This window comes from Sus scrofa, chromosome 1, assembly GCF_054392235.1.
Source record: "Sus scrofa isolate SSC_HxYL_T2T_F1_AM1 chromosome 1, Sscrofa_HxYL_maternal_Yorkshire_Landrace_v2.0, whole genome shotgun sequence".
NCBI classification, from domain to species: Eukaryota; Metazoa; Chordata; class Mammalia; order Artiodactyla; family Suidae; genus Sus; species Sus scrofa.
Genome location: NC_139383.1, coordinates 224,625,473 through 224,645,412, shown reverse-complemented (window position 1 = coordinate 224,645,412; position 19,940 = coordinate 224,625,473). Strand labels below are relative to the sequence as shown.

At 35.5% G+C, this 19,940-nt stretch overlaps 1 protein-coding gene across 38 annotated transcripts in view; it reads right to left on the bottom strand.

Moving 5' to 3' along the window:
* The window catches only part of PTPRD (protein tyrosine phosphatase receptor type D), a 529,409-nt gene that overhangs the window by 201,755 nt on the left and 307,714 nt on the right, over positions 1–19,940 (bottom strand). For 24 of the 38 annotated variants that reach the window (XR_014821805.1, XM_084985865.1, XM_084985827.1 and 21 more), the window contains exons 5-8: positions 19,061–19,249; positions 15,293–15,403; positions 11,648–11,917; positions 8,420–9,001 (exon numbers count right to left, since the gene is read on the bottom strand). Coding sequence is in view for 37 of the 38 variants with exons in the window: in XM_084985865.1 (XP_084841991.1) it covers positions 8,420–9,001; positions 11,648–11,917; positions 15,293–15,403; positions 19,061–19,249 (1,152 nt within the window). In the remaining variant the exon portion in view is untranslated. Of the gene's footprint in view, positions 1–8,419; positions 9,002–11,647; positions 11,918–13,877; positions 15,404–17,035; positions 17,054–19,060; positions 19,250–19,940 lie in introns of those variants that run through there. The other 14 variants (XM_084985913.1, XM_084985926.1, XM_084985933.1 and 11 more) reach the window with 3 other exon arrangements.

The following is a 19,940-nucleotide window of genomic DNA, read 5'->3' as shown; positions in this document are numbered from 1 at the left end:
AGAAAGAAAGTCTTTGGGAATATAAAATGTATTACTTTCTTTTCTTTTTGTAATCATCTTTGTAATATGACTAAAAAACTGCCTTTTGCTTAAAAAGAGATTAAAGTCTGAAGGGATCTACAATGGTTTCTGGGATCCCTAATTATTTCAGTCTTCTATCTGGTATGTTAACTTGTGAGTTGTGTGTGTGTGTGTGTGTATGTGTGTGTGCGCACGCGTGCATGCAAGTGCACACGCATATTTGGACTGTTGCTTAAGGCCACCAATAATCAGTGCTTCATATTTCTAATTGCATTCATCTTCTTTTCTCCCCTTTTATAGCACAGGCCTTGAGATACTCATTCACTTGATGCCTCCAGGAATCTACTTCCTGTACAGGGTAGCTTTTTTTTTTTTTTAAGTACCTGCCCAGCCCAATGGATGACCTAACACAATCATTCAGACTGAGAGGCAGGAAGTAGAGACAAAAGAAGATAAAAGATCAAGAATAAAAGAAAGTAGAACAGAGGGAAGTAAGAAAAACAAACAGGCAAATAGTAAAACAGAAAATACACTATTCTAAAAGGAAAATACCATTAGCCCTCACAGGAGCAACTATGGAAGCCAAGAACGATCAGACAGATGGGAAATCATGACTGGATTCTAACATTTGGATGATGAAAGATTTTCTCAGCTGGAAAAATACACACACCTATACATATGTATACAGTCACTTCTTTCTCTCTAGTTTTATCCCTTTTTTCTTTTCCTAATGTCCACAAGTAGGGGAAAGGAGAAAGCTTTGTGATATCTTCTGACTTAAACAAAACCAAATAATGTACTGTCAAGAATTCAAAACATAGACAGTGCTGAAGGCTGCTCTCAGGATAAGAATAGCTTGTTATTACATTATTAATAATTCTCTGCTAATGCTAATAATAAATGGAGTGACAGTGGTTGAAAAATGATGGGAATCTAATTAACTTTTTCTTATTTAAATTGTTTACCTTTCTTTTTTTAATTTGTCTCAAACAAATTACTGGTATGTCTGCATGTTTCATCCTTGTTTAGTCACACAAATGTCCCTTAATCTTCTAATTCTGTTTGGTTCTGCTCAGAGCCCTCTCCTAAATAATGCAATAAGTACATCAAAGTCTCAGCAGTACATTAAAGTACTGCTCATTTGATTTTTGGACACAGCAAAGTAGGGGCCACACAACTGGGTGATGAATCTCATCAAATAACACAACGAGGTTCCTCCTCTACAGCTTTTACCATCTTCTTTCGAAGTTATCTCAAGGGTAATTGGCTATATTTTACACTTGTAGTAGAAACTTCAATTCCTAGAGGTGCCAGGCACATCACTTAGATGAGGGCAGGGGCCCTATAGGGCCTATGGGTTAATGGGGGAGTACGGGGCCGCCAGGAGGAGATGGTGATGCTCAGAGCCAGGAGATGCCACCCTGTGGAACACGCCTCCAGTCCTGCCTGAGCTTCTGATTTTTCCACAGAACCTGATCATAAATCTTCTAGGTACAATCTTTCCATTTTTTACAACTGAAATTAACTGAGTTAATTGAAATTAATTGAAAAGCACTGGGGTAAAATGTGTCTACAAACAAAATTCAGCACAGGGACCAGGGCTTTAAAAAATCTTTTTATTATATCAGGCTCTATGCTCAGATGGGTCTTAAGGGTGATGCTACTCAGACTCCTTGCGAAGTGTGGGTTCACTTAAAGAAAGTGCTTCCTTCGGATCTTTTAGTTATCGTGGAAACAACCACAAGGAAGCTGAGGCTTCAAAGGAAAAGAAAAAGGCTATGAAATGAATATACTTACTCATATGTACCAAACATATTAGTCCTGATGATTATAAGATATGTTTACAAGAAAACACTTCAGTAGACTCTAAACTGTCATATTTATTTTCCTCTGTGCCGTTTAGAGACACAGGGAATGCTCCATCATCTGTCAGATTTTTATATCAAATATTGTGGCTACAAATGTTCTATTAACATTTAAGTTTGATTTCTCCACACCCCTTCTCCCTCCCCACTTCTCTTCCTCTCTCTTTCTCTCTATAGATAGAGATAACTACATAGATATATGTACGTACATATATTTAATGTTCTCACAGCCTTTACACCTCAAAGTTACTGACATTGTTTTATCTTCACCTGCTTATTATTTGTCTATGTACATTTTATTTTTATTTTATTTAAGAGCTTTTCTGTGTGGTAGCATTTCACTCAATTAGCCAGAGATAAAATTTATGGTTAAATCTGAGATTCTGCAACTTTCATGGGAAAATAAAAAGAAACTTAAGTGTGATCATTCTGCATTAAAAAGGGAAGATGTGATAAAGCTGACCATAAAATGCTAGACTTTAGTTGCAGAAAGAGGAAATGAAGGTAGAAATACACATTGTGCTTTGCTTTAAAATTACATTAAGAAATAAAATTTCTCCTTGTACTTGGTAAAGTGGTGTTATATTTTTCTTCTCGATTACATATTTAATGTCCAAATGGCAACACAAACATAAACTATCAATTCGCTAAAATAAGATTACAATCCCACTGATGAATGTAAAGTGTTTGAGTAGTAGTACTATTATACTTCATATAAATATCTGAAGGTAACTCAAAGAGAATGGAGAATGAATAAGAAACAAAGGGAAAATCTGCATATCATCTGAACTTTTGATAACACTAGAAGAGATCAATGTTTGAGTAAAATTTAGGCCATATCTCTAAGGAAAAAAAGGTTAGCACATATTAAATGGCTAAAAAACAATTTCACCCCACTGTGTTATAAATTTGAAATATTAACAAAAAAAACTAGAAAACACATTATTGCTAAAGTATCCAGTGCTTTAATAAGGTACACACTTGAAAATGTGAGTATCTAGCATATTGACAAATAATAAAAACAATAAAAACAGCAGATAGAATTATAGTGGTAGTAAAATGAAACAAAACAAAATTCAAACAAGGAGTCTGATTTGTAAGTGCCAGAGATATATCATTGACAAAATAAGTACTTAATACACAGACAGGCACCTATACAAATCTCTCAACTGTCATTAAAGAGCAATGAGAAAAATTTAAATTTTATTACAGATATATTTACATCCAGAGCTCTTTTACTCATTGCTAAAACTATTTAGAGAAAGCATTTACATGGGCCTCATAATTTTGGCTCATAATTGGAAATCAGTCTTTTCTAGTTTGCTGATATAGGCCTGTTGACATACACAAATAAAATGATTTATAAAATTCTGAAAACCTAAAGCACATTGTTTGTAAGATGTCATAGTTTTATACTGTAACAATTTCCCTCCTTCAAAATGTTTAAAGTTGATAATACTCATTAACATTTATTTAGTAAAGAAATACTAGTAAATAAATCTTTTCCTTCCAAAGATTTATTCTATTTAGATATAGACATAAAAGTCAGTACTTTCCCAAAGACTCTATCAAATGCATAAAAGAATTAGAGGTCAGATATGTTTTCAAAGAAAGTTCAGAAAAAAACACATTAGGATTTAAGAGCTTTAGAATGTCTTCAATTAGCATAAACATCAAGAAACATTTATTTTGGCACAATGGGTTTAAGATATTACTTTACTATATTTCTTTATCAGGGTTTTATTTGTACTTCTTTTGTAAAATATACTTATCTTACATTATTATAATTATGTACACAAAAAAACTATGTAAGACATCCTTTTTGAATGTGCTTTTGCAGCAAAGATGTTTTGCTAAGACAAAATACATATTTTCCTTATCAACAGCTGTATGTTCCACCTATTTTCAAGGTGACTTAGTTTAAGTGACTATAATGCCAGAAGTTAAAATTGTAGAAAACTTGGAACATTAACCCATTTTTTCTAGAAAATAATAATTTTAAACCAAAATCTTTTCATATTTAAAGCCTTTTAATTATTACACAATATTTTTACCTGTAATAATAGTTAAAGTTAAGGGGATATATTGCTGACTATAAAATAGACCATCTTTTGATTTCCTATATTACCAGAAATATACAAATTTACATCAGTCCTCCATTTATATCAATATGTATGACAATAATCTCAGATAAGATCAAAAGTAATAATGCCTCTCAAACCCACTTTGAATATACTGTTTCTGCAGAATCCAATTTTTTTTTTTTTATTTTATTTTCCCACTGTACAGCAAGGGGGTCAGGTTATCCTTAGATGTATACATTACAATTACAGTTTTTTCTCCCACCCTTTCTTCTGTTGCAACATGAGTATCTAGACATATTTTAAACAAAAATGGGAACATTACCGTCAAGGAATTAAAGATAATAAAATGGATGTATACCTTTCAGATAAAATAAATGAAAATGTTTGTATCTCCATGTATATGAAATTAAAATATATTTGAGAAGTTCATACATATTTATTTATCAGTCAATTTTTGTAGGTTTGGAAAAGATAAAACTGTAGTGAGAATAATCATAAACTTAACTTTTTTATAAATCTCATGAAAAGAATATTTAGTAATGGTTTTATGTTTTCACCTCCTAAGAATTAGCTAGTCAGGAGCAGCTCAGCAATAATTATATCGGAAATAACATCATTGTATTTGGCAGATGTCCACTAACATCAAATGGCCTTTGTTAATTAAGCCCAGAGAACAGATCAAATCAGTGTGCCATTCTGGAAGGTTTTCTTAGCCTATTGATCTTGGCAGGCACGAGTCATTATGTCATTACATATCTTCTCGATCAATGCGTATTAAAATTACAACTTTTATGGAAAGTTCTTGGAAATATCCTAACGTAAAAAAAAGTTAAACTCAGATTGAGAACAGCTATTCTACTGCATCAGTGATCTATTTATCTAGATTTAAGTCCAGAGTTCCTGGATCACATTAACTCAATTGCCCCGTCACAATATTACCTTCACTGAGTTACGATTTATGTTACATTATGTCCCCTGGTAATATAGAAAATCGAAGTATGGTCTATTTAAATATCAGTTCTATATCTTTCAATAATCTGTGACCAAAACCATTGTTGCCTGTCATTTGGTGTTCTGAATATAACGACTCTTGTGATGCTTAAGAATTCTTATATTTTGGTTGAATTTAGTTTCAGGAACTATTTGGTGTCTTAGGTAGTTAAATCCTTCTGTGATAAGAATAGAAAATTACAAAACCATAGAGATTTCTATGTTTAAACATGTAGTTAAAAAATTAAGATCTAAATTTAGTGATTAAGTGTAATAACATTTGATTCCTTCTACTTCTTTGAGATAAACTTATTTTTTCCTATCTGAATGGTTTAACATACTTTTGTACTGGAATAATCTAATAGCCACTCAAGTATTTCAGAAGTAAGTCATACATAGTTTTTAAATAGAGAGATGAATAATGATACCCTGTATTCCCTGCCTGATTTTTTAATCTTTAAGAGTGTTTATTATTTTTGTATGGTTTTTATTTTTTCCATTATAGTTGGTTTAAAGTGTTCTGTCAATTTCTACTGCCCTACCTCTGTTTGTTTGTTGAGCACCTAGTAGGTACGAAACCTAAAAGGCACCAAAAAAATTACTACATTACCAAATTATTAATTTAAAAGATAAGGGTGCTTAAAAGCATCTAGGCAGTCCACTTAATAACCTATGACTCAAAGGATGTTCCTGAATCTGTTTCCTATCATCAATCCTCAATTTACTCATTGGCAAATGAGACAATTCCGCATCTACCTGATTGGGTGGTAAGAATTAACATACTTAAAGTTCACAGCAGAGTTTCCAGCATATATTAGTTGTTATGATTATATTTTAGTTAAGTTATAAAATATTGCTTTTCATCATCTAATGGATAGCCTTATTATAGGTTGAAGTGTGTCCCACAAAAATGTGTATGTTGATTTCTTAACACAAAGAACCTCAGCATGTGACCTTATTTGGAAATAAGGTTGCTGCAGATGTAATCAGATAAGATGCTATCATTAGATTGGGCTTTAGAACATTATGACTGGTATCCTATACAAAAGGGAAATTTGGACAAAGGGACGTGCTCTCAGGGAAAACGCCACGTTACATGATGGCAGAGATCAAGGTGATGCTTCTACAAGCCAAGGAACTGCAAAGATTACCAGCAAACCACCAAAAGCTAGAGGGAGGCCCAGGACCTCCCTCACAGCTCTCAGAAGGAGGCAATCTTGCTGACACTTTGTTCTTGAAATTCTAGTCACTAGCACTGAGATACGATACGTTCCTAATACTTGAGCCATCCAGTACGTGGTAATGGTAGCCCTGGAAAAAAAAAAATTATCACCCATAAACTTTATAAGCTGGTTATTATTTCATTTATTTATTTATTTTTTTAGGGCCATGCCCCAAGGCATATGGAGGTTCTCAAGCTAGGGGTGGAATCAGAGCTGCAGCTGCCGGGCTATGCCACAGCAACAGCAACATGCTGGATCCAAGCCGCGTCTGCGACCTACACCACAGCTCAGAGCAATGCCGGATCCTTAACCCACTGAGCAAGGACAGGGATCAAACCCTCAACCTCATGGTTCCTAGTTGGATTTGTTTCCTCTGTGCCACAATGGAAACTCTATAAGGTAGTTATTATTTTAGATGAGAAAAGTGAAATTCAGAGACATGAACTAACTTGTCCAAGGTTATAGAGAGGAAAATGGTAGTTTGGGACTCAAACCCTGGTTATGTTACTCTAAGATCAGGGATTTTTAAAAAATCACAGTTGAAAAAAATCCAAAAAATTTAAAAATGGAATATAGGTATATACACCCCTCCTATATACTTTCTCATATATTTTAATGGTTATGGAACTGCTAAGATAGTATAATAAAAAATAATCTCTAATAGTTGCCTATTTTCAGTTAAGTGGAAGAATAAAATTCATAGATTTCTATATTTTCCAATGAGAAACTTATGGAAAAATTAATCTATAATATTTTTATGCATATTGCTATATCAAATAAATACAAAAAGAACTGAAAAAGGCCCATAGGGAAAGTATATAGATGATTTTTTGTATAATTGTGGTGAAACACTTTTATAGTTATCTTTTGATATAGAGAACATGGTAAGTCCATAAAAAAGCCAATAAGAACTGAAGAACAGTATGAAAATAAAATAAAGCCAGGCAAGCTGTAAATAATGTTCTAAGATTTCTACTAGCCAAGCCAAATAGGTAAACATTCTCAGTCACAGGATTCATAGAGCCTATGCCATAAAAACAAGTCGGTGGTTAAATATAAGTTAATCTAATTCTGACACCAGAGAAAATTAACTCATTTGCAAAATTACCTATGAGTTATGCCTGAAGATTATAGGCAAGATCTCTAATAATATGGTTCTTACATAGATTCTCAAAACAAACCAATGGCATGCTATCAAAACACCCACAGATTAATGCCAGTTTACGAGTCACCAAAATGAAAAGGAGTCAAATGAATAACACTCAAATGCTTAAGAATAAATTTTAGAAGAAAGCAGCTGCAGAATATTCTCATCCCAAGATGAAATTGATCACTTTAAATCAAAGAAGTATGATATCCTCTTATGAAAATGAAACTACTGGAAGGGCCAAGTTTTTCTTCATAAAATAGTTTGGGGTCTGTTCTTATACCCAGCAAAATGGGTGAACAAGGCCTCAAAGTTTGATCTTACATCTTGGTAACTGTCTTTCTTCACTCCTGAAGCCACACAAAAACAAACAAACAAACAACAACAAAAAATACATAAATAAACCATTAAGAGAATATTTATTTTTAAGCAAGCTGCTCCTTGGCAAGTATAAGTCATTTAAATACCCAAGGCCCCCCGACAAATGGTTTTATTTTTAACTTTATCTTAGACCACCCACTTCTTCACAAATTAAATAAATTTGTGGGCTACTCTATCAAAGTGGTTGGTATAAAGAAACACAGTTTGTCACAGTTCGTCTCAAAACATCACATGGTGGTACATGTACCCATCTCATTCAGAAGGTCTTCAAGTCATTTGGGTACAAATTAAAAAGTAAAGATGATACAGATAGGGTTAGGAAAGTTAGAGGTACCAACTATTAGATATAAAATAAGCCACAAGGATACACTATATAGCATGGGGAATATAGCCAATATTTTATAATAACTAGCAGTGGAGGATAACCATATTGGGAATCACCATATTGTACACCTGCAACTTATAAAATATTCATAACTATACTTCAATTAAAAAAAAAGGGATGTTAACTGCATCCCCATACTTCAAAGGACTGTATGATTTTATCTTTCAGTGCCCATGCCTGTTCCTTTCCACATGAATTGTCTTAATTCCTCACTTAAAAAATTCTCGGTCTCAAAAATTAAAACTCATACTATATTTGTTCTTGCTTTGTGCCCTTGCCACGTCTTAGCACCAACAACCCCCTGCTTCTAGAACCAGACTTACCTCCTGTCTGAGTGATGACCTGTATATCACTTGAAAGAGGACCATCTCCAATTGAGGTAAAAGCCAGGACCTTGACAGAGTATGTTTTCTGGGGCACTAAGTTGCCAATAGTAGTGATTTGGCTGTCAGCTACATTGTGTTTCATCCAGTTGTTGACATGCTGGGTGGGGTCCATTGTGTAATAAACTCTGTATCCTTGAATCTGTCCATTTGGCTCTTCAGGCTCCTTCCATTGCACCAAAATGGTGGTTGAACTCAACATTCGTGCCTGGACATCCCGTGGGGCACTGGAAGGTGCTTGTTCTGAGGTCTGTGTGAGCACGGGCTCACTGGGAGGCCCCCGGCCAATGTTGTTGACAGCAACAACCCTGAATTCATAATCGGAGTAGGGACTTAGTCCAGCAACACTGTAGCGTGTAGTTGCCACCCCATCAATTTCTTTGTAAGGTTCCTCAGAATTTTTAGGCTTATGCTGAATGATGTAGTAAGAGACAGGTTCAGGGTTTCCAGAGTCCCATGTCAGTGTGATGCTTGTAGCTGTGCTCTCTGTCACCACAGGAGTTCCTGGAGGTTTGGGTAAGGCTTGCAGGGAGAAAGAAAGACAGTGACTACCATTCATCTTTAAGATGTTACAAGAACCCATAAACTCTACTACTGAAACGACAAAATTATGTATCTAGTGAAAATTTAATTAGATGAAAACATAGCAAAGGATAACTTTCTAAGTGGTCAGGAAGTACAGTTAAAAAATATGTACGTGACAAATTCCAGTTTACTAGAACTATATTAGAGCATTGTATTTGGCGGCTCATATCCATATTCTTCACTTATTAATTATGAACAGGAAAACTTGTATTATTAAAATTATTTTGTAAAGTTGGGTAATGTAGTTTATAAGTTTGCAGTGAAGGTTAATGAGCTAATCCAATAATGCTCTTAGAGTATATCTGACATCCTCAAAAAACCGGTATTCTAATTATTCCAATTATTATAACCAGAAGCTTGGCCAATTAGGCCCTTGCTTCAAAAAATGATATAACTAAATGCCAGTAAATGCTGAAAAGACAACATTTGAAATATAATGATATGGTATTAAATTGCTATAAAAGAAGAATATCCACATTGTTTCCCAGAGGTAAGACATAGGCAACATTATTATAATTTTTTAATAATCTAACTAAGCAGTTTAAGTTCAAATTACTTAATTTGAAATAAGTAATTTCAAATTCATGTGTTTTTTTTTACCTAATATTAAAGGGACTAAATTAAAGGGTATTCACAAATCACTTTTTAAAATATCTTGTCATAGCAGATATTCTACGGCCTGCATCAGTAACATCAGATTATAGCTACAGGATAAACATTTGCAATTAAATCCAATCTTTTAGAGACCTCGCTCAGTCCTTTTAGCAGAAGAACCCAACTCCTAATGCTCCTAATTAAGAATACACACCATCTACACTGGTGGCCTCATTTTCAAGTGCCTCATCTGGACAATGAGTCTGAATGGAATTGGGAAAGAAATGAAGATTTCAGGAGCTGACTTTTTAGAGAAAACTCAGGTCATACTCACAAAATCAGCTCTTTAATACCTCTCTTTCCTTATTAACTTACAGGAAAAAAATACAACACTCTCTACAATGGCAACTTTTCAAAAGGAACAAACTTGTACTTACTTCCTGCTGTACCTGCAATATCTAGAACACTGCCTAGCACTGAGTAGGTTTATAATACCCATTGTGAAATGGCTCACAATAAACAACTCATAGTTACTTTCTTTACTCTTTTCAAGGTGTTTTTTGTTTTGACTTGCTTTTTGCCTTCAAGATTCACCCTTACACTTTATTTCTGAGATGGAGGTAGTAGGGAAGCAGCAAGGGTCAGAAAAAAAGAAAAGAAACTGAACAAGACATTAGTTTGAAGTGATTCCTGCTTTTGAATTCCAGAAGGTCTTTGGTAAACCTTCAAATATTTAATGCTGAAATGGTTAGTATGAAAAATGCAATTCAATATTTGCATATTACTCTAAGAACCATGGAACGATAATATTTCGCTAAGGGATTTTACTGAAAATAATAATAAAAAGACAATTATTTGAATATTCTGGCCAGACATTTTTCAAGGAAGGGGATTATCTGAATTTTCCCTGGATATATTTCTGAATTTTTAAGGCAAGTAAACATACTGCTAATTGAAGGCGTATTTACTGATATTTAACAGATACTCCTGGTTTTGCTAAGCCACATTTATTATACAGTATAGATTTGGTGTGTGTAATGTATGGAGAATGGTATGCTTAACACAGTACGCCATTACCATTTTAAATGGCTAAATGTTGACAGTAGCATGTACCTTTTTCTTATGTCACCATGCTGGTTTTATCTTGTAGGCATTAGATATGCATGCTTAGATGAAGTTACAACAGTGATTATAATAGGTATGTTGCATTTTTTTAGGATCATATTTCTTAGGGAAGATAATTTATGTTCTTCTCGCTACAGTTCCAGGCATTTGCAGGAATCTAACATCACCTCAGACTGATCCATTTTCTGAAAGATTTCTAAAATTCTATAAACACTGCATAAACCAATTGGTACACTCATGCACTCATTTTTTCCCCACTGATTCAAAAGTAACGATGGAATATAACACTGTGATTATAGTCAATACGTTTATTTCCAAAAAAGAATCTTTGTTGAGCACTTCACCTCCACAAGGTGAGAGATGAAGATAGAACAGAACATAATCATACTTGTACTTTGAATTTTAATGGCAGGGTTATCAAAAATTGAAAGCATCTAGTATTAGACCACATTGGTTTCAACTCTTTCTACTTTTTCCTTTGTCTTCTGGGATTTTGAGCATTTATTAATACTTATGTGGATTTTTATGTCATGTGCCTCTTCTCAAGGTTCTGAATTAAAATAAAACCTGTACCCATCACTCCTACCATAATGGCTGACCATGTTAAGCATTCCTCATCCCGCCCTGTGAGTGCCTGAGCCCAGACTGAGGTTAAATCTTTTGATAATTACCACTACTTAGGTAATCAATGCTTTTAAGGGAGAATCTGCTTACCTGGATATGTATATCTAATATTATAACCAAGATGTGATTAGATGATGACATCCGAAACACTGAACAATGAATCGATTCATTTTAGAATTCCCAGGATAGACTGTGTAGAGGCATTAGTCAGACCCTCCAAGCATGACACCCTGAGCATACCTTTGACAGTGATCTGTGCTATTGCTTCTATGACACCTAGTGTCGACATAGCAACACAGGTGTAATTTGCTGACTGTCTTACATCATTCAGCTCTAGGACATTTCTTCCTATTGGCATATCATCTTCAGGTGTCAGATCTTCTGCCCCCAACATCCACTTCACATAAGGCATTGGTGACCCCACAGCCACACAGGTGATATTAACACTTCCACCTGGCATGATTTCATGATTAGTGGGTGGGATAGAGAATCTTGGTGGGACACGGCGAACTGGAATAAAACACAAGGGAAGATGATAAAATATACAAGGCCAGAAAAAGCGGAATCATTCAACACATGACATGCACTGTACAGACACAATTAAACAATTGAAACATAGTGTGGATTGTCTGAAAACAAAACATGAAAAACTGTGGATAATACAGACCATACAAGTATGGTGTGTGTATACACAGAAAAATTGATTGAGTTTAGTCACTGATATCTTAGACACATTCATACAAAAGTTGATTCAGACCTACAAGGGCCCCACAAAAAACTATCTACAAACTAACAACACACAAACATCATGCATAAGACACAAAAACATATACATGCATGCATGTAACAAGGATTGTATGCATGCATGTATATGCAGGAAAGGGGGTTGGAAGGTCACAGGCAGGTTTGTTGAATATCAAAACCAACTTCAGCGCTGTGCTCTTCCAGGTGATGTGAATGTATGCATGGGACCACATTGTCACATCCCAGTCCTGGAAAACATCATCTAGAGTACACTGAAAGTGCAATTTATTTGCTTTCAGCCTCAGAGTAGATGCAGCCTCAAGACCTTACACTAACACTGGGATTAACACGGAAATATATATACATATCAATTGACAGTCTCAGAAGAAGAAACAAAAGCCAATGCCAGTAGAGATACTGCATTGGGTCATGCAAGGCATGCACAAGGTCTCAAGGCCATGCTCAGGACACTGGGATAATGGCTGGAATCCAAGACAGCAATGACAGCAGAGGAAATAACAGGGATGGAACTAAATACAAAGGGAAGAGGGTTAAGGCCAGTGATCGAGATAGGGACTTAGGGGAGAATAGGGTTGAAAGTAGGAGGATATTAGCTGAGGCTAGGTCATCTAAGATAAGAATTGAAAATTCAGGAAGGGCTCTGGGTGGTTCACATTCAGGATTCCATTCAGTTCACATCTAAGGTAAAACAACATAGATAACAACAACAAATATCTAGTAAGAGGCTTTTTATGCCTACATTCAAACTGAGGGACACTGGATCTAAACCATAGAGTGGGACATGACATTAAGAGAATAGGTCATATTAAAGCAACACAACACAGAAAAAAATTACCAAGCGATTACAGTTCAGTGTTCCTGCTTCAGATAATCTGCATGTTTATGTGTGTTTAAAGGATATGTGTCTTGGACATGGTACAAGGAGCAGGTAAGTGATAAACAGGTTTCATCTTGGGCTTTTATTGACAAAACTTTATACTACGAGCATTTTAGATCAAGAAGAAATAATTAAGAACATACCTAAAATACGGATAATGAAGTGATTACTCAAATTATAAGTTAATAAACAAACCTCAAAACCCCAAGATAATACATAAATAATTCTGTCTGTCAACTTTTTGGCTCTACTTAAGGATGAGAGAAACCTCCATTGATTTGAGAGGGCTTGCTGCGATGGCCTCACGGGTGAATGACAGGCAGAGGAGAAGAGAGAGCTAAGCATGCCCCCTGCAGCCAATTCACAGGTTACACAAAGCAGACAGGAGCCAGTGTAGACTCTGAGGTGTCAAAGAACATATCAAGAAAAATGGAGGAGAGTTTAGTCTTCATGCTTGGGATTAGGGGAACAACTACAAAGTCATCCTCTGGGCAGCAGGCATCTGTGTAAGACAGAAATTAAAAGTGGGGCAGGGGACGCGAGGGAGTGGAACAGGAAGGAAAGCAGGAACACTGACCAAGTTCACAGGACCTGAGAGCGTTATGTGTTACCCGTTCCCATGCACCCAGGTTCATTCTCTCCCATCATGCACCACAGTTAGGTACCACCAGCAAGCACCGGAAGCCATGGCCAAGGGCATTCTCTGCTAGAACATACCATTAACCAAAAGAAGACCACAATGCAGCTACATTCATTTCATTTGTATTCTTTGTTATTGGTTTAATTAATAGTTTTGTAAGGTGGGTAAAAAGTAAAAAACACACCAACCTTCTCGCAGCTCTGAGGGATGTAGGGGGTTTGATGCAGAACACAATGAAATGAGGAAAAGGAGAAAAACAAGGGAAACACAGAGAGAGTAAAAAGGCCATATCAAGGCTTTCAACTGCTACTTGAACATCTTTATTTGCTCTAGTTAATCCTTCCTACCTCAGCTGAAAACAGTTAGCAATATCTCAGGGACTAACACAGTATTAGAAACAATAGCTAGCATCATTTTGAAATTTTTCCATTGAAGAAGATACACATGCCTCATGCAGCACAGGAGGTCACCATTGTGAGAAAAAGGATCCAGGGGCTTTCAAAGAATTTGGAGAAGAAATGATTTTCTTCATATTCTCCCACCCCAGACTCCAGAGAAAGATAGGAGAGAAAAAACATCCCCACAGCAACAAAATTATCTCAAACAAAAATTTCAAAATCAAGCTAGATATTTTCCTAAGGGAACCCATCTTATTGTAACTTAAAGCCCTCACTGTCTTTTATCTATTCCCACCCCAACCCACGCCTTTTGTGGTTATTCACAGACATGGAAACCAGGAATAAAAGCATTTTCATTAGACCAAAAAAAAAAACACAGGTACTGGCTTTGGGAACTCTGGGGGAGAAGAAATACTTCTTTTTAGTTAAAATGAAAGGCAGAGCCATTCATAAGCTCAAAATTTAATCATTTATATTACTTTATAGGAAAATAGGGATATATCCTCATCCATTCTTGTTCCAAGGACAACTAATATCATGTTTTAAAATACAATGACCATTCCCTGGCAATCAAAAGATTAAACTTTTCCGAAAGGGAATAGATAAAACAAGTATGCGTGTATATATACGCACAGACATATGCACATAGTTAATTCTATACATTTATAAGTAACTAGGTATAAAAACAAGGAAGAAGATACAGTTGTGCTATTTGCACATAGCATGTTTTTCTTTCTTCTTAAGTTAGTACTTTATCCTTCAGGCCCTGCAGCAGAGCTCTTGAAGACATAAACACCATTTTGCTTGGAGGTGCACAGAGAACTGATTAGTAGCACACCAAGCAATTATTTCAGGGTTTGATAAGGAAACAGAAGAGTGAGCAACAGAAAAAAAGAAGAAGAAAACCTCAAACAAATGCAAAGCACAGTTCAACCAATGCAGTAAAAGTTGAAATCAAGATGTAACAATGCCAATATACTTACAAACTTCAAGCTTCAGGATAAATTGTACTCTAAAGTTGCCAATACTTTTCCTAACCACATATTTAAAGCATGTAATTCTCCATCCACTTAAAATGCTTCAACTACTGTCCCTGTTAGCGAATCAGCTCATGAAAATCCTGACATAGTCACAAAGAGCCTGTGAGTATCTCAACTCCCCCTGAGCCTGAATGAAGACGCAATGCCGGGTTACGTCATTCCTACCTCTGACATATAAATTGGCAGGGGCAGAATAGCGAGTGCCCGCGCTGTTGGTGGCAACACACTCATATTTTCCTTGGTCAGATTCTTCACTCTGTTCGATCTGAAGGGCTCCTGTATGGATATAAAATATATTGCCAAAGAGATGGTCAGAGAAGGCTTCCTCAGTTCAGAAAGCTAAACCTCTTAACAATATGAAAAACCCTGCAAAGGAAGATCCGCTCAACGCCGATTCAATCTCTTGCTAAGGTGCACAGACAGAAAATGATGCGATGAGAAAAACATATAGAGATTATTTCCTTTTTTAAAAAAAAATTTTACATCATCAATTCTAGCATACAAAAGCAATATCTCTTTTCCCAAGCAAGAATTCTAGTTATATTTAACACGCTTATTTCCTAGACTAATAAAATGAAGATGGGTGAGACTGCTTCAAGGAAGTATGGCTTTTAAATAAAACAAAAGATTAATTTTTTGTTTTGTTTCATTTTGGTATCAAAAGTGGCGCAAAAGAGAGATACGCTCAAAAAAACCAGGCCGGGTTTTCAAGAAAGTCTTCTGCTGAAGAAAGCCAAAAATACGCAGCAAGCACAAAAAAGGCTGCACAAAGCAAAAAATTAAAATTAGTCATTATATATCATGAAAATATCACTTAAAGAAACAAAACTCCCTTAAGACATGCAGATTTTTAAGAAAAGAAAGACAAGTTTGCCACAACTTACAATCATTTATTACATTTGCTGAAAAACAAAGAGTAGTTGAATTAGAAGGTTTTAAAAAAGTTAAAAAGCACGGCCTATGCCAGCCAGGAGAGCCGACCAACCACTGCTTGAGGACCTCGAGGCAGATCCCCTAAGACACCCATCAAAATCCACCAGTGGGATTAGCAGTGTGGTGTCACAAAACCCCAAGAAAAATACAAAACAAGAATTATAAAAGAAATGCACACTGAGTCAAAGTCTGAAAAACCAGCAATACCACATACCACCAAGAATACTCAGCACCGTTTGTTTCCATAGCCTGAAGGACAGAAGATCGAAAAATCCAGAGGCGAGTAATCCAAGAAAAAAAGAAGTAGGGGGGGAAAAAAGCATTGCTGTCAGGTTGTAGGTGAGTGGGATCAGGTGGAAAGGGGAGTCATTCTTTGACTTTTAAGATAGTAAGAGAAAAAAGAATTGAAGAGCAAAAGCAAAAACCTTCTGAAAGATAAAGACAAAAAGCAGATGTCTTCCAGGCTGTCTTCTGCATGTCTGCCACTGTTCTCCAGACCATCTTGGCTTTGGTCCAGAACAAGAACAGCTAAGGAAGAAAAAAAATGATCTTTTTTTTTTCTCCAGTTGGACAAAAAAAAAAAAAAAAAAAGAAAAAAGAAAAAAGAAAAAGGAAAAAGAAGAAAAAAAAAGAAAAAAGGAAAAAGGAAGAAGAAGAAAAGGAAAAAAAGAGGGACAGATGGTACGCTGTGACTGGTCTGTGGTCTAAAGACCTGGATATGCTTTCTTTGAAGCATATCACAACTTAAATAATCATTTTCATAAAGAAAGAAATGAACAAAACAAAGAGAAAAAGGAAAAGAAAAGAAAAATTCACAATGTGAGAGTCACCAATCAAACAAAACAATACAAAGGAAAAGTAAAAAGTTGATGGACATTATTGAAATGATTTTGAAAACAGGACAAAGATGAGAGTGATGAAAGGACAGAAAGAATGAGTAAGATCATTCTGTGAACGTTAGTTCAGCACTCTTACCTCTTATTGGTGTACCACCTGGGTGGATAATATGAATGCAAATAAGATTAGAAAGAAGAAGCATTAGTACGAGAAGAAGGAGGCTAGGGCTGGGGAGAAGAATTAAATTAGATTTACAGAATTAAATAAGGTCTTAAAAGAAACTTGAATTACTATACTGGTAAAACAGGAATATATTAGATAATATTATTAGATCATAAAAGCAAGTTGCATTATACCACAGAGGGTAAAGACCACAATAGGCAGCATTGCCTTTCTCAGAGAAGCAACTGAGTTCTTAGATGTGGGATCATCTAGGGTTAGAATTATATCGTATATGCCTCATATTCTTAAAAAAAAAGAGAACTAAACAATATTTTTAAAGATATAGTTGAAGAAAATACTGGCTAATCTATTTAAGTATATATATAGATATGCATATATATATATACTGTTATAGGAGATACTAAAAACTAACTAGAAACAAACAATGTTCATTGGATATATCTTATGCTACTTACTATGCTACATTTGTGTGATATAACTTGTGTGCTATTTTATTTTTCTATACAGTGTTCTTACGGTAACAGTTTGTGGATGTGTGCATGTGCGCGCCACTAAGGAAATCTGGTGTCTACACTGACAGTTAGTAAAATGCATGCCATGCATTTTATTAATAATAATAATAATAATAATAATAATAATCTGAATATGGAAATTAGTGGGGGTGAAGTGCGCTTCAGAACTAAGCACTTACCAATAGATTCTGGAGATTTAAATACGGAGAGAAGAAAGACAGCATAAAAATATTATTATATTCCTTATAATTTGGTACAAATTTTTCAGAGTTAAAGCTTTATATACTAAATCATCTATGTTACATGTGAATAATTAATTCTTTATTTACAATAACAGAATGCTAATCTACACAATTCTGCTGACAACAAGCAAAAGAGGCAGTTAACAAGACGCTTTAACATCACAGGACAGGTCAAAAGCTGAGAATTCTGGGAAGACAGGCAGTTAAACAACTTAGAATTCTTTATCAATATTACTACCAATGCCAAAGTAAACAGCTTATTAGTATATGTCCCTGTGAAGTTACCTAGGGACAGGCTCTCAAAACTTACAATTATCTCTATTTTTAATCTAAAGAGAGCAAAGGAATAAACCTGGGATGGGGATGGGAGAGGAAAAAAGGGCATGGGAGAGAGAGGGAGAGAGAGAGGGAGAGAGAGAGAAAGAGAGAGAAAAAGGAGCGAAGGCTGGAGTCTACACCAAAAGCAGACTTCTGTAGATCCAGTCACTGGAGGGTTTAAAAATCTTTAGTGTGGGCGCACACTACCATGGCTAATGTGTCGAAAATACTGGTAATCATATTGTAATGATATTAATAAGATCCCCTCCTTTCATGGGTATTTTGTAAAGGACTTTATAAAAAAAATACATCTGGTTACTCGTGAGACGACATTTCTGTGTTTTATGTTTCAGTGAAAAGAAAGCAGATGTGCCCAAACTTACTAAACTTTGGTACTCTGATGAATTCAAATGTAGAAAAGACAGAGAAAACACACTTTAATAAAACTGAATCATTTTAGTGTTTAATATGAACATTTTGGTTTTTAATGGATATAACCATTGGAACTCCTTGCAATTTCTGAATGAGGTCCAATGTTGAAATAAATTTTGTTTCCAAAGAAAACAGAGAAATAAGAAAGAAAGAGGAGAAAATGGATCCATTAAATACTGCAGAAGAGCAGTAAATTAAAATATCATCAAAAATACAGTCACAGCAGTGAGCAATGTGGATTAAACAGAAGCTGCAAAACACAAAGAGAAGGAAAAAGACTCTGAAACGGGCTATGACATCACAAACGTGGACAACACATCAAATAACAGAGAAAGAGAAGAGGGAGAAAAAGCAATACCTAAAAATTAAAAAAATAAATAAAATAAAAAATAAAAATAAAGAAAGAGAAAACTAAACTAAACTAAAATAAAATAAAAATTCTCTAGGAGTTCGTAGAAACAGTAACAAGACCCTACCTGATCGTAACTGTTTAATACGGCCATTGTTGTTGCTTGTGTCAACAGGGAGGAAATCTTTGAACCAAGTGATTTCTGGATCCGGATTCCCACTGGCTGCACAAAGCATGGTGGCAGTGCGTGTACGCTCCACCACCTTCAACTGTGGGCCCATGTCAATGGTAGGGAAGCCCCTGGGAATTTGATCCTCTGCAAGACAAAAGGTGATACAAATATGTTATCAAGTCAGATACCTAAGGTTCAAGAGAGAGTCAATGAACATTAATCTTTCCCATTATCCTAGCAAATGTTGAGAAGATAACATATACCAGGTGGCATTGGACTGTCAGGCTAGGGTACGGCTGCAGTATTGTTCATGGGCAGCACTGTGCACAGTCTAAGTAAGAGGCCCACAGCCTAACAAAGAGTTCAGACATGTTTGATGATAACCACAACCTAGGGATGCATCAAGTTCTCCAGGAGCACAGGACAAGTCATGACACAGGATGTATCTGAGGAGGTCAAGGAGCACTAAGAGGAAGTGGTGAAACGGGCACTGAGGAAAGAGTAGCGTTGACCTGAAAGAAAGGGACATCAGAAGTATAAGTACTGAGGAGGAAACTCCTCAAGGAGGGGAAATCATTGGCCCAGCAGAGCGGTTTTACAGTAAGTACATGCAGAACTAGCCGGGGAGCCAGACTACGCTATCTGCACTGGAATCTGTTCTGTTTTTCCTTTCATTTTCAGATAAAATTGTATTCTTTTCACACAAGCAAAGGTTTATCTGAATGAATTCCTTTATAAAGAGTTTCAAACAGTCAAAAAAAATTATCTAAAACTTTTCCTTATGGAAGAAGAAAAGGACAAAAGTAACTCAAAAAATGCAACACAGAAGTATATA